Source organism: Aulonocara stuartgranti (assembly GCF_965226115.1).
Source record: "Aulonocara stuartgranti genome assembly, chromosome: 3".
NCBI classification, from domain to species: Eukaryota; Metazoa; Chordata; class Actinopteri; order Cichliformes; family Cichlidae; genus Aulonocara; species Aulonocara stuartgranti.
Window position 1 is genome coordinate 4225686 of NC_138941.1, and position 20103 is coordinate 4245788.

Sequence of the window (20103 nt, forward strand, 5' to 3'; positions counted from 1 at the left end):
CAAACTCATTTGTACAGAAGGATATGAGGATGTATATGTCCGGTGGTGGGTTTTTTTCTTCTTGATTTAATGTATTCATTTATCTCTTCACTTAATCTTTCTTTATGTTTTTTTTTTTTGATTTGGCATGAGCGATTTCCGGTCCTCACTCCAAGCCAGTTGGTGGCGGTAATGCACCACATGTTCTATCACAGCTGCGTCCGAGAGGACAGGAAACGTCTGTATGCGTCTGCAAACCAGGTAACTACACTCAGCTGAGCCTCTCTGCTAGTCGTTATTAGTTGGAGGGTTTTGCGTCACTTTCTCTCGGCTTGATAAAGGGCTGTATAGAAATCTCTGGTACGTAACACGTAACGTCATTTTTAGGGAGCGTCGCAGAGAAGTGAGGCTGTTTCTTTGTTTTTGTCGAGTTTTGATTGAAGACATGTTTCCAGTCCGTTTTTTACTCGTTTGTTTTTTCATTAATAACTTTACATTATCACAGAGAACAAGAAGGCGCTTTGTTTGTCACATTCACCTTATGTCTGTGAAGGTTCTCAGTCATCCAGGTCATCGTAGTCAAAGGAGCTTGCAAAGAAAAGCGTCTGGACTTCTTTAAGTTACTTGAAGACGTTTCACCTCTCATCCGAGAAGCTTCTTCAGTTCTAAGGTCAAATGGTGGAGAGTCCCAGATATAAGCCTAGTGGGAGTGACCCCCCACAGAGGGACAAAAGGACCCCTGATGATCCTCTAATCGCCTGAGCCAAGGTGGGAAACTGGGTGTGGGCCCCAATCAGCCAGTTTCGGGTGAGTTCATTGTGAAACCTGGCCCCACCTTATCATGCGAATTCCTGAGGTCAGATGGCCCAGGATGTGAGTGGGCGTTAAGGCGTCTGGGAAGGATCTCAAAACTGGATTATAGATGGCAGAGAGTTGGTGTCGTAAACCCCGCCTCTGTTCAAAGATGGTCGCTCACAGTGGACATAGATGCTTCTTTCACTCCTCTTTCAAACCATCTGTCCTCTCTGTCCAAAATGTGAACATTAGCATCCTCAAAGAGTGTCCTTTATCCTTAAGATGCAGATGGACTGCTGAGTCTTGTCCTGTGGAGGTGGCTCTTCTATGTTGTGCCATGCGCTTGTGAAGTGGCAGCCACTTGGCAGCCACAGTGATAAATGGCTGAGATGGCTGCAGCTGTACGTGTGAGGTACCTACATATTTCAAGATGAATTTGCAGAGATGTCATGTTTGGTGCTTACAGACATCACACTGCATTTTGTGATTTCGTAGCTATTGTTGTGATATTTTGGAGCTTCCCATGATCACCGTGACAGTCATTCATTTTAACATAACCTTTCTATTCCTTTCAGGGATCCTCATTTTTTTGGTACGGAAGATCAGCAGCTGTGTCGACAGGCAACAGGTAACGGCATGCTTTTCTGTTAGTACTGTAGACCTTGGTCTGGTGCTCTTTTTTTAGTTTAACACAGTATTTTCATTTGCCGAAGTGTAAAAAGCTTGTTCCAGGAGAAACAAACTTTAGTGAGTTCTGCAAAATGATTCCCACCATTGCACACTCTGTCAGCCTCCAGTGTGCCCTTTTTTTGTCCTTTAACTGAAGAAAGTCGGTAGTCAGAACATATGAGATAAGTGAGATCCTCATTTTGCCTGCTTATTTCAAGATACAACATTTTCACAAACTGCTGTAGGATAACCTTGCTATTTGTCTTTTCCAACACTTCTACATTCATCCATATTTCCTTGTCTGCTTCTTTCCAGGTGAAAAGTACCTGAAATGGGTGAAAGATTTTGTTTCCAAAAACAAAAGCATGTGCGTTCACCTGAAGAAGCCAAGTGGTGCTGACCTGTGGATAGAAGAGCTTGAGAACACCAAATACAACGGGGATGATGATGAAGTTAACGCCTGGGGAAAATTCTACCTTCCCGAGATTGTAAAAATGCAGGTTATTGGTGTGGTAAAGGGCACCTCATGTCCATGTGACGAGCTTGTGCTGATGACGTGTGAGGACAAAAAGCTGTACGGCTATGACGGAGAGGAGCTGCATCTGGTGGCTTCCAGTTTCCTGGAACTATGTGACAAAACGATAGAGTATCCAGCATCCAAGCGCTACTACAGTGGAGAGGCCTTCAAAGATATGGTGAGAAGTTAGACTGCTAAGAATAAGACTGGGGATGCCTAGTGTTAGAGATCAATCACCTGAGCTTTTCTTTGTATTGTTGTGTGTTCTGTTTAGACTGAGGAGGACTGGAAAAAAGTTAAGATGAGTGATGTGGGGAGGAAACTGCAGGAAGAACATAAAAAGCTGGTAAATGAAACCCAGTCAGCGTTCGTAAGCCTCATATCATAGGTGGGTATTGGAGCTGAGTATCATCACTGATTTCTAGAACCTGTTCAATTCCAATTCACAAGGTCCCAATTAGATTCCATTTAATTCTTACTCAGAGAGTCAGAAACATTATAATTCTGATCATTTATCAGTACTGACACTTGTGAAACTTCATCAGAGGTGTGAGCATCACAGCAGATGCTTTTGTGTCAAAGTAACTGAGGATAAAACACAAAACCATGAAGCAGATTTTCCTGGCCTAGCTTTTTACAGTAGATAACCTTAAAAATATTATTCTGCAGTAGAACAAAAGCAGACGAGAACCACGACTCAACAAATGTACATTGGCTGATGCTGCTGAAGTGATTCAGAGGTTTTAATAAGAGGTTTTAATAGAGACACAGCAGAGCATTTTGCAGTTTCACTTAATTTGAAAAAAATAAATACAATTTGGTATTGAACAGCAGAAATGAGGCTGTCTTGTCGGAAGTCATTAAAAAAAAATGGCTGTAAACAACGGTAGACTGCTTCATAACAAGCAAGCGAATAATGCCAAAAACAGAGATTTGAGATGGGAAACGGTGTTCTTAAAGTACACTGAGAGAGGCAGAGAGCTGTGCTGTGTTGTTTTTCTGTGTGTGTTTTAATGGTGGTGGAAGCAAACCAGCAAAAGTAAGAGGGAATTCATGACAATGTTTATGTCAAGCGAAATGTGTCTTCTTTTGCTGCTGGTTTGGTTAGAGAGAGACAAAACGTGCAGCTTCAGGATCTGAGCAGCTTTCAGCACCAACGGCATCACAGCTCAGACTTGGATTCAGGATTAAGCCCTTTATGTTTGACTGTAGTGATTGTAGCTCTGTCCTTGTTATTAATCGCTTTAGTCAAACACAGCTATTGTTTGCTGGGATGTGTATATCCTTGACAGTTTGTATCTCAGAGTTATCAAAGACACTGTGGATAATCATCAAGAGATTGTTGTTCTCTTAATAATGACCTATTTGATTGTTTGTTTTTTCTTCTTCTTACAGATTCTGGTATTTGGCCAAAAGAGAGCTTCACAATTCTTGGCTTCACCTGTGGTAGAAAAATGACTAAAGTTATGCAACACTCTCTAAAATTAAAGCTATGCAACGCTTTAACATGAATGGCGAAGGAGTGCATCTCTTTCACTGTCTCTTCCTGTCCTCTTCTCAGTCTTTGTTGTGGCACCTCTGCTATGTGTTATAGAAAGCACTTGGAATCATGTTCAATACAAAAACACCAAACTCGTGGGATTGCCCTAGCAAGCAGTTGGTAAAAACTAATTAAAACTGATATATATCAGCTTCACTTTCTAGCTGCAAAAGCACGTTTCTGCAAAAGCATGCAGTTTCCTGTCAGCACTTTTTGGCACAGAGTGTACTCAGAGTTAGGCCTTTCTTATATAAAGCAATATAATCAGCATATAAACATTTAAGATGATAAATTTAAAGCTCAACAGTAACTGCTATAAATATTATAACTACACATGTAGTGCTTTTGCTTAAGTAAATTATAGTTGGGATCATAATAAGAAAACATGTGTTTTTATTTTCTGTGTACCCTGGGTACAGACCAGTATAAAAATGGGATTCTTCCCAATAAATGCTGTCTGATAATGCTTCATATTGCATTAAACACTAGATATGTAAGCAAACAAACAAAAACCCATAGAAGCCAGTTTTAATTATTAAATGTGACAATTACATGGAGATGGAAAGTAAACATGCTTATACACGTCTCTGTGATTACAGAAAATCCACACAGATGCTGTCAGAGCAGAGAATCTTTGATTTATCAGAATGATGAATGCAAACGATTTCATGAAATCTCACTCTTGTTCTGGGTTGTAAAATTCACCTGTCCAGTTAAACCGAATCCTTTGCAACACAGTTCTAAGAACCCTACCAACCTCATCCTCAGCTCTCTGCCTGTTGTCCTTTTCAGCTGAGTATTCATCCACATGTGTTTCAACTTCTCTCTCATTTTCAAGCAAATTGCTCAGGCTCTCAGCTTCAGCACAGTTACCATATGGCCACTCTCTGAGGTCTTCTGTGTTCAAGCCAAACAAATTCTTACATGATCTGCAAGGCTTCATTCTGGCACCATCACGGAGACAAAAAGCCTCACACCTGATATTTCCAGGTACTTCAATTGTTCCATCAAAGTAATCTTTCTGGACTGTGTTTGGATAATAGGTCATCACCGCACCAGATACATATTTATGCCATTTGCTAAGACAGGAGGCAGCAATCATAATTTTCCCAGCGTTAGGACCTTTGGTGGACATGGAGACTCCGCAGTACCTTTCTGATTTGTTGGTTTGGGATTTTTGAGAAATGCAGATGGTGGACGAGACGAAAGCTGTTTTTTTATTATTCTCTTCTAAGTCCAAGTCTGTGAGGAGATCTTGCAGACTCTGCTTTATTTGCTCTTCATTCTCTGAGTTATTTTGCAGGACGATCTGAAAACAGTTACAGATCTGGTCAAAGTGTTGCACCTGATTATATAGTTGTTTTTCATAGAAAGTTGATCAACATGTTTGTTTCGCTGCTTGACTTATTTAACTATGCAGGACCATTGGATGCTTTTGGTTTAGACATTTTAAGATAGGGGGTGAAACAAGTCACAAAAATCTATTTAATTTTAAATCAATAAGCAAAAATCCATCTTTGTTCTCACTAATTTATAATTAAATTTGCTAATTGACCTTTTTTTTTCTATTTTGCTATGCCGGGCTGTCAAAACACGCTGAATTTAGAGTCTTTGAGCTTAACAGATCCAGCAGCTACACAGTGACAGCATCATATACGCCTTGAAGACTGTAAGCATCTCCAATAATGAGTCTGTTAGACATTATTTAGAACTAACAAATTCTGAAGCAAGTCTCCAGCTCTCCTGCAGTCTCTGTGTTTGGTGGAGAAGTATAGCTAGAAGCATATGTTGAAGTATAAGGTACAGTATGGATTTTCTTTGGATTTCTCAGTAAAAAAGCACTTTGCATTATACTTTCCTAAAAACTGGAAGTTTGTCAGATTGACTGAAAATGTGAGAAGAGTTATCTTACCATGTCGAGCACACAGGAGAAGGGACTTCGCCTGGGAAGCTGAGTCGAATACAACTTTAAAGGCCTGGGATATCTTCTCATTAAAGAACCCAAAACAAAAGGATTAGGGAAGATTTCTTCTGGAGAAAAGGGGATGTTGTTGATTTTGCCCAGAAACAACATGCTGTGAAGGATCTGTTGAGTGAAAACATATTTGCTTATTGTTAGTAGTGATAAACAGGACTGTCTTAAAAGTGTCAAAGGTAACACACCTCATCCACCAAGTGTTGACTTCCCGGAGTCATGTAAGAGCCCCGAACCATCCTCTTGGTAATCTTGTAGGCATTAGTTTTGAACCTCCTTTGAGAAATTGTTGTCTTCTAAAATGATAATGATCGAGCAGTTAGGGATTTAAAGACACAGGAGATCTGATAACTTTGGCTACAGCAGAGTCTGCAGACATACCTATTTTGCTCTTGGTCGGCCTATTTTAAACATGAGAGAAAACATAGTTAGTGAAATGTTGATAACATACAATGACTATCATTGGTGGCTGAAAAGATGCCAGGTAACAAGTGAAAAGCTGCTACTTACCATCGCCACAGTCTAAGAATGAAACAGGAAACACTGAGCGAGTTGCCTCCATCTTAAAGCTGTTGATCATGTGATTTAAAGGAAAGCCACACCCAGCTCTTTCCTGGAATTTTACTCGACTGTAGAAAACTGCTCCATTTGCCCCGCCCACCCATGATCTTTAATATCTACCAAAAACAACCTTTTGGTTGTCAGTAACCAGCCGATCGTTTTCGCGATTAAAAAGTGGCTTTTTGCGGCGGCGTTCCCACCGCGAGCAGAACTCCGGCTCAAAAACCGCTGTTTTTGAACACTTTTATTTACTTAAGCATTTTAATGGGCTTACTTTGAAACAAAGTGCGATTGAATGATTATTGTTATGTGTTGCCTTGAATTCGGCTATGCTGTCTGTTAGACAGCTGTTTTCCTTTATTGTTGTTTTTGTATTGTTTGTAGCGAACGCTACTGGAATGTATAGATTAAGCTACGTAGCCAAGATAATTAATAATTTAACTGTTGTACATTGGTTGATGATGATTTGCATTGTTACATAGGCTTGCAGAAAAATATATTTGTTTACCGGTAAACTGAATCGAACTTGATGTGCCAATGGACGTTTTTCTGACCTACAGGTCAGGTTTTGTTCCCTCCCTTTGAATTAATCTTCTTCATATTGAAGTGGCGAGCCGGTAGGACCATTCTTTGTTTCCTCTTTCCCCCACTTAGCCGTCTTTGGATTACGGACATATTTCCCCATTTGTATGAAGCTGGACTCTAAGGAGGAATACCTTAAAAGTGAACTTTAAAAAGAAGAGGACCAAAAAGGACTTTTGCACAGAAAAATCACAGCATTGATTTATTATTTAATTGTGGGCATTTATGTTGTGTGTTGTGTTAATTATTTTGTTCCATTTCCCCTTTCCTCCATTTATTCAATATATTTTTGGTACAAGATATTGCAGTCTTTGGTCTCATCATTCACACCATCTAGGCTCCATAAAGAACTATTTCTTCTGCGCGTCAGTCAGTAAACTCATCCATTGAAATAAACTAGTCCTTAAATAACTTTGAGTTACACAGTGGCAAATGTAATAGAGAAAGACACAGGGCCACCTGAAATCTGTCGTCCTATCTGATTCAAAACCAACATGTAGGAGAATCTGGAATCTTTGATTTTGAGTTAAAAATAAAATATGGGTAAAATGCAGAAATGTTTTTACTAACATGTACTAACAGAGACTTGGAGGAGAGAGACCTAATGTTTAATAATCCACATTTCACTGTTTTACTCTTTGGTTCAGATGTGGATACTGTATTGTTCTTTCTTTGTGATTGTTTATGTTTAAGTTGTTTGTTGCTGGTTTTTAGTTTGTTTTTTGTCTGTTTGGGAGCTGACACAGTCTCTATGGAGATGGGTTTTTGGGGGGTAGCAGGAGGAGAGAAGCTGCAGAGAGGCGTGTAAGACTGCAACTCTGCTTCCTGGTCCCAACTCTGGATAGTCATATTTTGGGGGGTTTAATAAACTACTACTGCATGATGGAAAGCTGAAGTATTACACAGCTTTATGAACCTCCTGTTATCCTGGTAGACGAGTACAGCAATAAATCTTTTACTTGAACATCTTCTGGCTCCAATAAGCTTTGAAATGTGACCATGAAGTTAGAGACACACTGACTGAAACCCACAGCTGTGACTGTGGATCACATCCACACACAGTGTAGCTGCTGTCTCTGTGTGAGGTCTGTGTATATATGTACATATTTATGCTTATATTCATATTCTCTTATTCCCCTTTATTTGATATCCTAATTCTGTGCTGTGTAAAAGTTTGTCGGTGTTCTGCTGCTACAAACTGGATTTCCTGGAGGATAAACATGAGGGATTCATAAAGTTCTATCTCTCTGTTAAAATCCCCCAAAATAAATGAAATGTGAATTTCAGGCAGACGTGTTTTTAAAAGAGTCTCTTTAATGGAAAAATGTGTTTTTAAAACCAGCCAATAGGAGCGTCTGTGGATATCAGCTGAGGCTGAACTCAGGAACACCATCACATATAAATACACAGAATTAAATCACTAGATAAAAGACGTCATTAAATAAGGATCGAATCAACATGTCAGAGGTCAAAGGTCAGTCAGAAGAGGTGTGGTTAAACACTGGCAGTGCAGTGACCTAATGCAGTTTGGTTACCGCCACGGGAAAAGCCCCGCCCCCTCTGAGCCTCCGCTGTGTCCTCAGCACATCCAGGAGCAGCAGGTCAGAGGGGGCGGGGCCATGTCAGGACTTATTTTAAGTAAAATTTAAAGTGGAGCGACGGCAGGAGTCACACAGCAGTAACCAGCTCTGTCTGCCAGGGTCAAAGGTCAAACAAGTCCTGCAGCTGACCCACACACAGACTTACACTGATCCACAGAGAGTGATGAATCCACACATCACTCGGCTGGAGGAAGCTGGGTTTTGTGAGATTATAATATTATTTTATGCCATGTTATACCCCTAATTAAAGATTGTGAATTATTATGTAGTTTTAGTTTGCATTATTCTCCTGAATTAGAAGAAGCTGATAACTATTGCATTAGTTAAACTGATGTGCATTATATTAAACTGCTGACTTGTTGTGAATGAATGATATTGTTTTATGATGCATTATACTGCTGAGTTATAAGAAATACTGTTTGCAGAAAGTCATCGCCTTATTTGTCTGATTAGAAGAGAACATGCTGGAGTTTTCTGCCCCATCTCAGCAGGAGCAGATAAACAGGGAGCCAAGGTCGTAGCTTAGGCGCTGTGTGAGAGAAAGCATGTGAATGTTTAGGCTTTTATGATAAGGTGGAGGCACCAGAGGCTATAAGAGTTTGAGCAATGCTCCACCATTTTGAGATCAGAGGCTGTCTGCATCAGTGTCCATCTCCCACGTGTGTGATCATTAAAATCATCGTTTGACTCAACCCGGCCGGACCAGTGTTGTTATTGTGGTTTTTCTCTTGTCTCCATCCCCAATATTTTGAACTCGTAACATTTTCCACACCGTCCAATCAGAAACCAGTGTTGACGCTGAGACCCGTCTCTGTAACAGGAAGTCCATGAACAGGCAGACCCTCTGCAGCAGGCTGACCTGTGACCTCTGAGACAGAGGGAGGAGTTTGTGTCAGCAGGGGGCGCTGCAGCATCGCCTGAGAGCTTTAAAAACAACAGCAATAAACAGGAAGTGAAAGTCACACTTCTGTTGGTGTGCGTTATCAGCAGACCCCACCCTCTGCAGGAAGCTGAGATAAGAAGCAGCCAATCACAGAGCAGAGAGCATGTGACTTCCTGTTCCTGCTGTTACTGTGACAACAGCTCCTGGGACAGAGAGCAGCTTTCTAAAGAGGAAAGATGCTGCTGTCACCCCCGGGTGTCATGTGATCCACCTGATGTACCGATTTAAGACTGTAAGAACAATAATAACAACATGTTTTAGTCAGGTGATCCATGCAGAGCAGATCCATGTGACCAAACACAGCTGGATCACATGTTTCCTCTCCTGGAAACAGAAAGCCTTCATGTATAAAGGCTCATGTACCCACTGAGCCCTGCTCTCAGATCTGTGAGGCTTTAACAAACAACAGTTTAAAGTCATGTTTAGCATCTTCTGTCAGTGTGGAAGGTCACACACTTTCCTGAGTGTTGAACCCTGAACTACTAGCTGTTCATGTCAGCCTGGACATAAATACAGACCTGCCTGCTGTCATAGACCCCAGCACTCACATGTTACTTATAAGTGACTCATATGTATGCATGTATATATTGTGTATGTTGTGCTATTTCTTACTTAGTGTGTTGTGTCTTTGTTCCTGTTTGTGCTGCAGCACTGTAACCTAAATAATTTCCCCTGGGGATCAAAAAAGTATTCTGATTGTGATTAAATGAAAGCAGTCAGAGCAGAGGACGGTGATGTAAGGAATGGGATTTTAATCAGCCAGTCTCCTTTAACTCTCAGCATCACAAAGTAATGTGGTAACATCTGGACTGATGTGTTTACTGTCAGCTAGTTTAAATGCTGTAGGCTGCAGCCGTTGCTCTAACACTATAACTGTAACAGGGCTCAGTGCTGCTTCTAACAGTCTGAGCTGCTTCAGGCTTTATTTGTGAGGAGCACAGCAGCTTACAAACACGTGGCTGGGCCTGGACCCAAAGGAGTGTTTGTTAAAGCCTGCAGTGAATCCAGCAGCAGAATGATGGAAATGCAACACAGCAATGATGAAGAGGAGCAGCATTAAAGACAAAGTCCAGTTCATACAGTTAGGTCCATAAATCAAATAAGGGAAAATAAAATGTTGTTGGATGCATCTGTCTGCACCCTTAATGCTCTCTGGTCGCTATGGTAATGCGTAAACATTTCTTTCAAAATAAGACACACGACTACAACACGGGAAAAGACCCAGGGAAACGAAGTTAACGATAAAAACCCTGAAAACCATTGTTGGATTTATATTTTATCATTGTCATTGTTATTGGGGAATATCTAACCATATATGCTCAGAGGTGTAGAACCAATTGTGTAATGATAGTAGTCTTTAAAGACTTTGTGTGACTCCAGAGTGTTCTGGCATTCACACCCACGTCCTGGGATCATGGGAGAGGTGCTACCTTCTTATTGTTTTGTGGTAGGATGTCTGTTTTAGTCTAAGTGCCTTTTGTTTAGATGAACTGCTGGACTTCCAGACCAGCAGGTTTAGGGAAGTCGTTTATGGGGTCACACTCTGACTCCACACACACACACACACACACACACACACACACACACACACACACACACACACACACACACACACACCTACATAACATGCAGACTGGTACCTTTGTTCACGTGTATGTTAATGAACCTATGTATATTCATGTAACCTCAATAAAAGAGCAGTGTTACGAGGGAACGGACGAGAGCGACTGTGCTCAAGCGAAGGAACGGCATTGGTCCAGTTCTCTCCCGTGCACGAGAAACATAAAGAACTACTCGTGTCTTGGGTGAACCCATTGTGAGATCTAGCCCCACCCCATCATGTGATTTCCTGTGATCAAATGTCCCAGGATGTGAGTGGGCGTTAAGACGTCCATGTCCCTCTTCAAGCAACTTAAAGAAGTCCAGACGCTTTTCTTTCCAAGCTCCTTCGACAACATCATTCACAGAACAGCTTCCAGCTTCTTTTGCTCGGCTACAGTTTGGATGGATTTGCATTTAAAGATGCAACAAGACTAAAATGGTTAGGGTCAGGAGGTCAAAGGTCAGAGCTCCTGTGGGTCTGAGGGCGGCCTCACGCTGGAGAAGGATGAAGGAGTCTGACCTGAGCCAGTGTTTGACATGAACACATCAGCACTGCTGTCAGTGAGCCTAACGACAGCCGTTAGCATCATTTCAGTGTTTCAGTCATAAAAACACTTCCTGTCACTGTGGTGGTTACAGTGACATCATGCAGTTTGTGCTTTGACCTCCAGAGGGCGACAAATCAGCACAGACAGAGAGCTCCATTCAAACTTTGCTGCCATCAGGAATAATTCTTCAAATATAATCATCAGTGTTTGAGCAGTTATGATATCAGGGACAATCTAGACATGTGTGACAATACTGAACATGTCACATGACACACCTCAAACATCATGTGATCCACTCTCAGTCTGCACTTTCATTCATGACTTCAACAGGTTGAAATGAGCTTTGAAGAAACATCAGGTCAGTGCTGAAACATTTAAACGCTGCAGGAAGAAGAACAACAAAGTGATGACGGATGTTTGTGCTTCAAACAGGAAAACCAGCAGAAATAAATCACAGCCTGCCAGAGGTTTGGAGTTTCCCAGGTGCACCTGAACGCAGCACAGTGTCCCGATGCTCCTTATTGTCCGCAAACGTCTCTTTGGGTGTTTCCTTCCTGCTCAAAGTTTAATTTCACTTCCTGAACTTCGTGGAGTGGAGCTTGTTGTTGGTGTGTGAAGAAACTGTAAGTTTGCTTTGTTTCCTCCTTTAACAGTTTGTCTTTAGGAACTTTACTGTTTGTTCAGCTCGTGTTTGATTTCTTCACACAACAAACTGTGTGTGTTTGTATTTCCGGTCTCTCCATTAAAGTCAGTGTGTAATGTTTCCTGGCTAACATCAGCTGTGTGCAGCTTAGTTCAGCACAAATCTGCCGCTCCATAGTTCACGGTAACGGACTCACAGCTGGACCAACGAGGCCGAGTGTGTCCGCCACTCTGAGCTACGTTCGTGTTTGTGTACTTGTAGTTTGTACTTTGAGTTCACTCAGAGCCCACAGAGGACGCAGCGTACGTGATGACGTCACAGCCCTTTACCTCCTTTACTGTGACTGTGATTAATATTTACACACGAGACACCTGCAGAGCTCTGACGCTAAGCTAGCACACAGCATGCTAACACTAAGCTAACGCTAAGCTAACACTAAGCTAAAGCTAAGCTAACACTAAGCTAACACTAAGAGTTCTTACAGACACGAGTTAAAAAGCTGCTTTTAGTTTGTGATCAGAGTCCAGGACTGAGAGCAGCAGCAGAGCTGATGGATGATGAATTACTGGATGGAAGAAGCTTCTCATTAGCAGTGAATCAGTGTGTGTGCAGTTCTCTGCAAACTCAGCAGCAAGAATTAGTGTGAAGCTTTAACTCTGCTGATCCTCTTTGAATCCTGGATCAGCTGAAATGTTTAAAATGTTGTTCACACGTGTTGGACTGACTGAAGCTTCCAGTCACAGTGAATCAGTGTGTGTCAGTGAATGCATCGTGTGTGCTTCAGGCTCCATCTAGTGGACTGATAGCAGAGCAGCTGATGGCAGCTTCCTCTGCCTCACACTGCTGTCTGACTGCATCCAGCTGACACTGAGATGAAGCAGGAAAGAAGCAGCTGATATTTGGACAGCACACATGATGAAAGGAGGATTTCAGCTGATGTGCACATGAATGATTTGTGTTTCCTCTGCAGGTAGAAAGTGTGTGTGAGCTGAATTGAGCAGCATGGATCAGTGTGAGGACAGAGAGGAGGGAGTCCCTCCCTCTAAAAGCACTCTGTGTGGGGAACATGAGAGCCAGACCAAAGCTCAGAGGTGAGATGACCATCTCTAACTGTCCATGACTCTTCTCCATGTCACAGCTCAGCACTCACATCACTGCTGCATCATTATTCACAGGAAGAAACAAGGAACTAAACGTAAACATGAACCTGAAGCCAGCTCTGTGTCCTTAAGGAGTGACTGGTCTGAAGAGCGCTTCATTCATTTTAAAGTCCAGCCTGTGTCTGCTGCAGAGAGGTGAGCTGTTAGCAACATGAACTCTTTGATTAAACTGCTTGATGTTGTTGGATATAAACTACAAACACGTCGTTCCCTCAGTCCCATTTAAACTGTCTTTTAAAACAAGCCTTTGGTTTCTAAACAACTGAAAACCCACTTCAGCAAACAGGAAGTGATCAGAGCGTCCGTCCACTTCCTGTCAGGCCCTGCAAACATTTCATATTGAAGAAAAGTAGCTGACATCTCACATTTTTACTCCACCACATTCAACCATTTTGACATTTTACAGCATGAAACTCTTGTCACATGACTCCTGTTATGTTATAGAGTCATGTGACCACCAGGGAGGGATTTGTATGGATGAAACACATTCAAATCAATCTGATTCATCAATGGAAACATTTTTGGTGTAAATGCAGCAACACTGAAAACGCTGAAGATAAAAACACAACAGATGAAATATGAACAAATCGAGGCTTTGAATACACGTGTGTGTGTTTGAGACACAGAGATAAATGGATTGTGTGTCTGTCCTATTGCTGCATGAGGATTTTATTGTAGATTTTGTGCGTGTACACTTTTGACCACGAAGGTGTTGAAAGGGCGTAAAACAGTTGGAGGCACCAGAGTGAACACTAGTGCTGTCAGTAGATTAAAACATGACTAATTAATGACACAATCTTCTGTCATTAATCCTGATTAATCACAATTACTTGATCAATAGCTGCAGTTACATTTTTCCAACTTTATATTTAAGCCTGTAACAGACGTTTACACCATATAATGAAGTCAATGCAGAATAAACACAAAGAATGTTAAACGCTTCAATTCAAAGAGACTTTGAATAGTTTTCAGTCTTTAACTCAGCTTCTCTGCTGTAAATACAACTTTGTAACAAACATATATACTAAAAGCTAAGTGTGCACTAATATATAATAATATATAATCTATATTACTGCTGTTAATGAAAATGTTTAATCAGACTCATCACAGGGTTACTGTGGATTCATTTGGATTAATCACCATTAAACATCATTTTTAATGTAAACGAATCAAATTTCATTTCATGAGCAAACAGACTCGAGAGAAAAGGGCAAATTTACACACTTAACATGTTTATTGAACATGTAAACATTGATTAACCTCCTGAATGAGCCGACCCCCCCAGGGACAGTCCTGCATGCTAATGATGGGCTCTGCTCTGTACCTGCAGGATTCTGTCAGCCACAAACTCCTCAGCTGATCCTGAATCTGAGCCCATCTGTCAAACAATCATTTTCTTCACAGGTCTGTGGAGGTGGCACTGATCCTGCAGCAGTCTAACACTCTCTGTCACTCTTCTTCAAGTCTTTGACACGAGGAACCAAAACTATGTTATTAACAACACTAACAGGTCTGCAGTTTGTCCACTTGGCAGTTGTGTCATCAGTGCTTTGCATCGTTGTGATATTTTAAGCTGGAAGTGCTTCGGTGAAAAGAAAATTCCTTCTGTCACGATGTGCAGAATCCTTCATGTTGGTCGGCTGGTCCGTCTTGTTATTTTTTTTAATACTCAAACTTTCCATCGGGAGGTCAGTGTGTGTTTGTCATCTTCCATATTGAGCTGATTGGTTCAGCTGCCGTCACTAACAGATGTGCTGCACATCTGCACGTGTGCAAAGGTAACTCTACTCGGACAAACTGCTCGAAGTGCGTTGATAGAAACATTTCAGGGATTTTGAGTCGTTCTGCTCTCCAGATGTGTCGTGTTAAAGGTTTTTATCATGTTAATCATGATAACAGATGAACCCCTAACCCTAACCCTACATGTTAATTTTGACAGCACTGGTAAATCCTTTTTAATGTTCTTCTGTCAGATCATTGATTAGACTCGACTCCAAATACGAGACTCAGAAAACTCAAAACTCAAATCAAAGCAATGAGAAAAGGACTTCTTGTGTTAGAATGAAAACATGTGGAAGTGGTCAGGTTTCAAACACTCGTTGAATCTACTGCACAGTTACATTCAGGGACCTTTGGCCTCCTGAGAGCATTAGTTGATGGTTCATCACAGTTTTCTCAAAGTTTCCTCTGAGCTTCTGCAGCATCATCACTTCCATCACTGATGAAAGAAAGTTCATAGAAAACAGAAAATATATCTTCAGAATCTGAGAGTCTAAAACTTGACAGACTTGATTCAGATGAAGTTATTTGAGCAGAAACTCCTGGATCTTTATCCTGTGTTGATCTAATCCTTCATGGTTCTTCCACAGAGTGGAGCAGCAGAGCTCAGAGGTTCCCAGTGGTCAGTCTGCCCAGCAGCATCAAACACAGCTGGACTCCATATTTATGGTCTGTACATGTACAACAACTACTTTATTATTAATAATAATGCATTTATTTATAGGTCCCTTTCAGAACACCAAGGACTCTGTGGACTAAATGACCAAAAGAAACAAACTTTGAAATCAGACGGTGCAAATGTGATCACAGGGAAACGTTTTAAACATCAAGGCTTTAAACAGAAACCAAAGTGAAACAGTTTGTAGTCGAGATCAGTGGGAATGAAGCTGAATAACTGTTTCTTCAATAACTTTGAGCTCTTAAAAAACAAAAACTAGCTGAAAGTCTGGCTGCTCTTATGAAAAGTACAGAGAAATTATGGGTCGCTCAACGCTTGTGCACAATATAAGAGTTTAAATAAATCTAAAGAATAACTCAAAATCCTACAATCATACTGATAAAGTCATCTACAGCTAACTATCCAAGTGGATTTGTTTAAGACAGCTCCATCTGCTGGTGGCCCTCTGCAGGTGCATGAAAGGGGCGTGTTTATATTGAAAGTAGTAGAGAAAGTAAACCCCACGGGAAGGAGGAGGACTCTCAGCAGCTTCCAGCTCATATTCAGACATTTGACTTCTCATTGAAAGCAGCAAGTTTGAGTGTCTGTACCTTAGTTAGAAGAGATAACATGTCAGTAGTAATTAGAGTTGATTGAGCAATGCTGTCCTTATAATGTAGTTTATGATTTTTATGGACAAGTCCAGTTTTTCTGTAGAGCCTCTCAAGTTGGTGACAGCAGCAGTGGAAGTTCACGTGTAAACCAGAGCAGCAAATCAGGTCCAAATGTGTTGTTCACAGTGAGTGGGATCATCATTGGCTGCTATGTTAACCTCCTGCAGCAGGATGTGTTTGGTCAGAGAATGGATAGATCACGAAGTCATTGTTGAGTTTAGGGAGACAGTAGACAGTTGGAGGAGGTTCAGCCAGTTGACACACAGTAGATAAAATAACTGAAGGCAGGAGCAGACACCTGTATGACTTTCCACCTCTCACATAGATTATTTCCCTGGGCAGCGCCACAGGGCTGGTAGATGTAAACAAAGCTGGAGGAGAGGATTTATTCATCTGAGAAAAGTCACAGAGTTGTGTCTTGATGCTCAATCATCCAGGTACGTAAATCCCAAAAAGCTTGATTCTGTTCATCTGGATGTTTTCAGTGGGAGAAACGTTTCATCATCATCAGGTGACTTCTTCAGTCTCAGCTGACTGCAGGTTTCAATCTCATAAACAGGACATTTGTATGACTGAAACCAGCCCACTGAAGGAACAATGGGCTGGGAGGTCAGTTCATTGATCATTGGTACGCATATTGTCAGGACCATTGATCAATGGTTGTTGATCAATGGTCATGAGTCCAGTTCACAGAGAGCTGGGGAATGGCTGCAATCACAGCATGTAAGATGGTGACAGTTGTACCCTTGGGCCCCTCCTCCATTCAGAGATGGTCGTTTCACATAAATGGCCTCCTTGACTCCGCCCTCAAACCAGCGTTCACATTTACTCAGGACCTTCTTGATGTGAAGTTCTTCTGCTTCGCTGGCTGCTGTGTCTGTGGGGATGGTGTTTGTTCTGTGTTGTAGTGTCCTGATGACGCCCAGTTTGTGCTCCAGTGGATGATGAGAGTCAAACCTTAAATACTGATCTGTATGTGTAAACAGAGTGAACCTTTAAGACCAGCTGTCTGTACGATCAACTCAGTCACCTGAAACATCTCCAAGTTTCTGGCTTTGATCATCAACCTGTTGGTAGTTCAGCTCTGAACACCAGTGAAATGTTTCTCCCACTGAAATCGCTGCATTCATATGAACAGCATCAACGTTTTGGGATCATGGAGTTGTGGACAAAGTCTCAGTTAATCAGATAAAGTCAAACCTATAATTGGTAAAGAGTTCGTGGATGATATGCCCCTTGATCGTAAAGAAGTGGATGTTGTGTGGACTAAAGTTCAGAGTGGTGGCTCATTCATAAAGTATTCTGTTCCAGCTGCTGGAGGACAACATCATCACTTTTGTGAAGAACGAGCTGAAGAAGATCCAGAAGGCTCTGAATCCAAATAAGCCCCAGTGCTTGGAGTTTCAGAGGGAGGATGATGAGCAGAGGAGAAACAGCAGAGAGGCATTTGTGAAGATCACAGTGGACTTCCTGAGGAGAATGAAGCAGGAGGAGCTGGCTGACCGTCTGCAGAGACGTAAGAGGATTTATCTAAAGATTTAAGCTGCTGGATAAATGAGAGACTTGTGACACCAGTGTGTTCAGTCATTTCTCAGTGGGTCAGAAATTGTCATCAGCATTTTGTAAAATATGATTGTTAAAGTTGTATTTTTATTATTATTATTATTCAGAACTTCCAGCTGCTGTTTGTCATCGTAACCTTAAATCCACCCTGAAGAAGAAGTTCCAGTGTGTGTTTGAGGGCATCGCTAAAGCAGGAAACCCAACCCTCCTGAATCAGATCTACACAGAGCTCTACATCACAGAGGGAGGGACTGCAGAGGTCAATGATGAACATGAGGTCAGACAGATTGAAACAGCATCCAGGAAACCAGACAGACCAGAAACAACCATCAGACAAGAAGACATCTTTAAAGCCTCACCTGGAAGAGATGAACCAATCAGAACAGTGCTGACAAAGGGAGTGGCTGGCATTGGGAAAACGGTCTTAACACAGAAATGCAGCCTGGACTGGGCTGAAGACAAAGCCAACCAGGACATCCAGTTCATATTTCCATTCACTTTCAGAGAGCTGAATGTGCTGAAAGAGGAAAAGTTCAGCTTGGTGGGACTTGTTCATCACTTCTTTACTGAAACCAAAGAAGCAGGAATCTGCAGCTTTGAAGACTTCCAGGTTGTGTTCATCTTTGATGGTCTGGATGAGTGTCGACTTCCTCTGGACTTCCACAAAACTACAATCCTAACTGACCCTAGAAAGTCCACCTCAGTGGATGTGCTGCTGATAAACCTCATCAGGGGGAAACTGCTTCCCTCTGCTCGCCTCTGGATAACCACACGACCTGCAGCAGCCAATCAGATCCCTCCTGACTGTGTTGGCATGGTGACAGAGGTCAGAGGGTTCACTGACCCACAGAAGGAGGAGTACTTCAGGAAGAGATTCAGAGATGAGGAGCAGGCCAGCAGGATCATCTCCCACATCAAGACATCACGAAGCCTCCACATCATGTGTCACATCCCAGTCTTCTGCTGGATCACTGCTACAGTTCTGGAGGATGTGCTGGAAACCAGAGAGGGAGGACAGCTGCCCAAGACCCTGACTGAGATGTACATCCACTTCCTGGTGGTTCAGGCCAAAGTGAAGAAGGTCAAGTATGATGGAGGAGCTGAGACAGATCCACACTGGAGTCCTGAGAGCAGGAAGATGATGGAGTCTCTGGGAAAACTGGCTTTTGATCAGCTGCAGAAAGGAAACCTGATCTTCTATGAATCAGACCTGACAGAGTGTGGCATCGATATCAGAGCAGCCTCAGTGTACTCAGGAGTGTTCACACAGATCTTTAAAGAGGAGAGAGGACTGTACCAGGACAAGGTGTTCTGCTTCATCCATCTGAGTGTTCAGGAGTTTCTGGCTGCTCTTCATGTCCATCTGACCTTCAGCAACTCTGGACTCAATCTGCTGGAACAACAACAAACAACATCCAAGAAGTCTGAAACAGGAGAATCTGCAAAGAAACACTTCTACCAGAGTGCTGTGAACAAGGCCTTACAGAGTCCAAATGGACACCTGGACTTGTTCCTCCGCTTCCTCCTGGGTCTTTCACTGCAGACCAATCAGACTCTCCTACGAGCCCTGATGACACAGACAGGAAGTAGCTCACTGACCAATCAGGAAACAGTCCAGTACATCAAGAAGAAGCTCAGTGAGAATCTGTCTGCAGAGAAAAGCATCAATCTGTTCCACTGTCTGAATGAACTGAATGATCGTTCTCTAGTGGAGGAGATCCAACAGTCCCTGAGATCAGGAAGTCTCTCCACAGATGAACTGTCTCCTGCTCAGTGGTCAGCTCTGGTCTTCATCTTACTGTCATCAGAAGAAGATCTGGATGAGTTTGACCTGAAGAAATACTCTGCTTCAGAGGAGGCTCTTCTGAGGCTGCTGCCAGTGGTCAAAGCCTCCAACAAAGCTCTGTGAGTAAACATGTTGTCATCGCTTCATTGTTAAAATCATGGGAAATAAATCAGAAATGCTGAGTTCAAAGAGCACTGTAACATTTTTTTAAAATAGTAAATTAAATTATCATCAGTCACTCGGTAAATATATGGTAGTTTTAATGTTTCACTCCAGCATTTCTAAAACACACTTTGTTCTGTAACTCTTATCAAAGGACAATCCAGACCCAGCCTATAAGAACATGAGCTCTGATGCTTCAGCCCCTCTGACATGTTTATTATCCTCAGCTTGTTCATTTGTCTCCAACTCCAGGAGTTTGGTTGTTTTATTCTAATGCACAAACGTCACCTGCCAGACTTCACCTACATCTTTTTCTGATGTTCATAATTTAAGTTCAAGTTTGTATCTCACTTTCAGTGCACACCC

General features: G+C 42.0%; 3 protein-coding genes and 1 long non-coding RNA gene across 4 annotated transcripts in view; 3 read left to right on the forward strand and 1 right to left on the reverse strand.

Annotated features, from left to right (window-relative positions):
* Nucleotides 1-20103, forward strand: part of LOC309702206 (protein NLRC3-like) — a 361701-nt gene that overhangs the window by 261724 nt on the left and 79874 nt on the right. The window lies entirely within an intron of this gene.
* The window catches only part of LOC309702415 (NACHT, LRR and PYD domains-containing protein 12-like), a 325943-nt gene that overhangs the window by 59799 nt on the left and 246041 nt on the right, over nucleotides 1-20103 (forward strand). The window lies entirely within an intron of this gene.
* On the reverse strand, nucleotides 5315-7487 carry LOC309702553. The gene is made up of 3 exons (XR_014275617.1): nucleotides 5857-7487; nucleotides 5664-5771; nucleotides 5315-5586 (listed from the first exon to the last, which is right to left on the reverse strand). It is a non-coding gene; the product is annotated as an uncharacterized lncRNA (long non-coding RNA).
* LOC309697072 (protein NLRC3-like) lies at nucleotides 8139-19698 on the forward strand (the record flags this gene model as incomplete). Its single annotated transcript, XM_082518718.1, has 3 exons — nucleotides 8139-8219; nucleotides 17538-17742; nucleotides 17897-19698. 3 exons carry the CDS (start codon nucleotides 8139-8141, stop codon nucleotides 19696-19698), a joined length of 2088 nt encoding a protein of 695 aa, XP_082374844.1.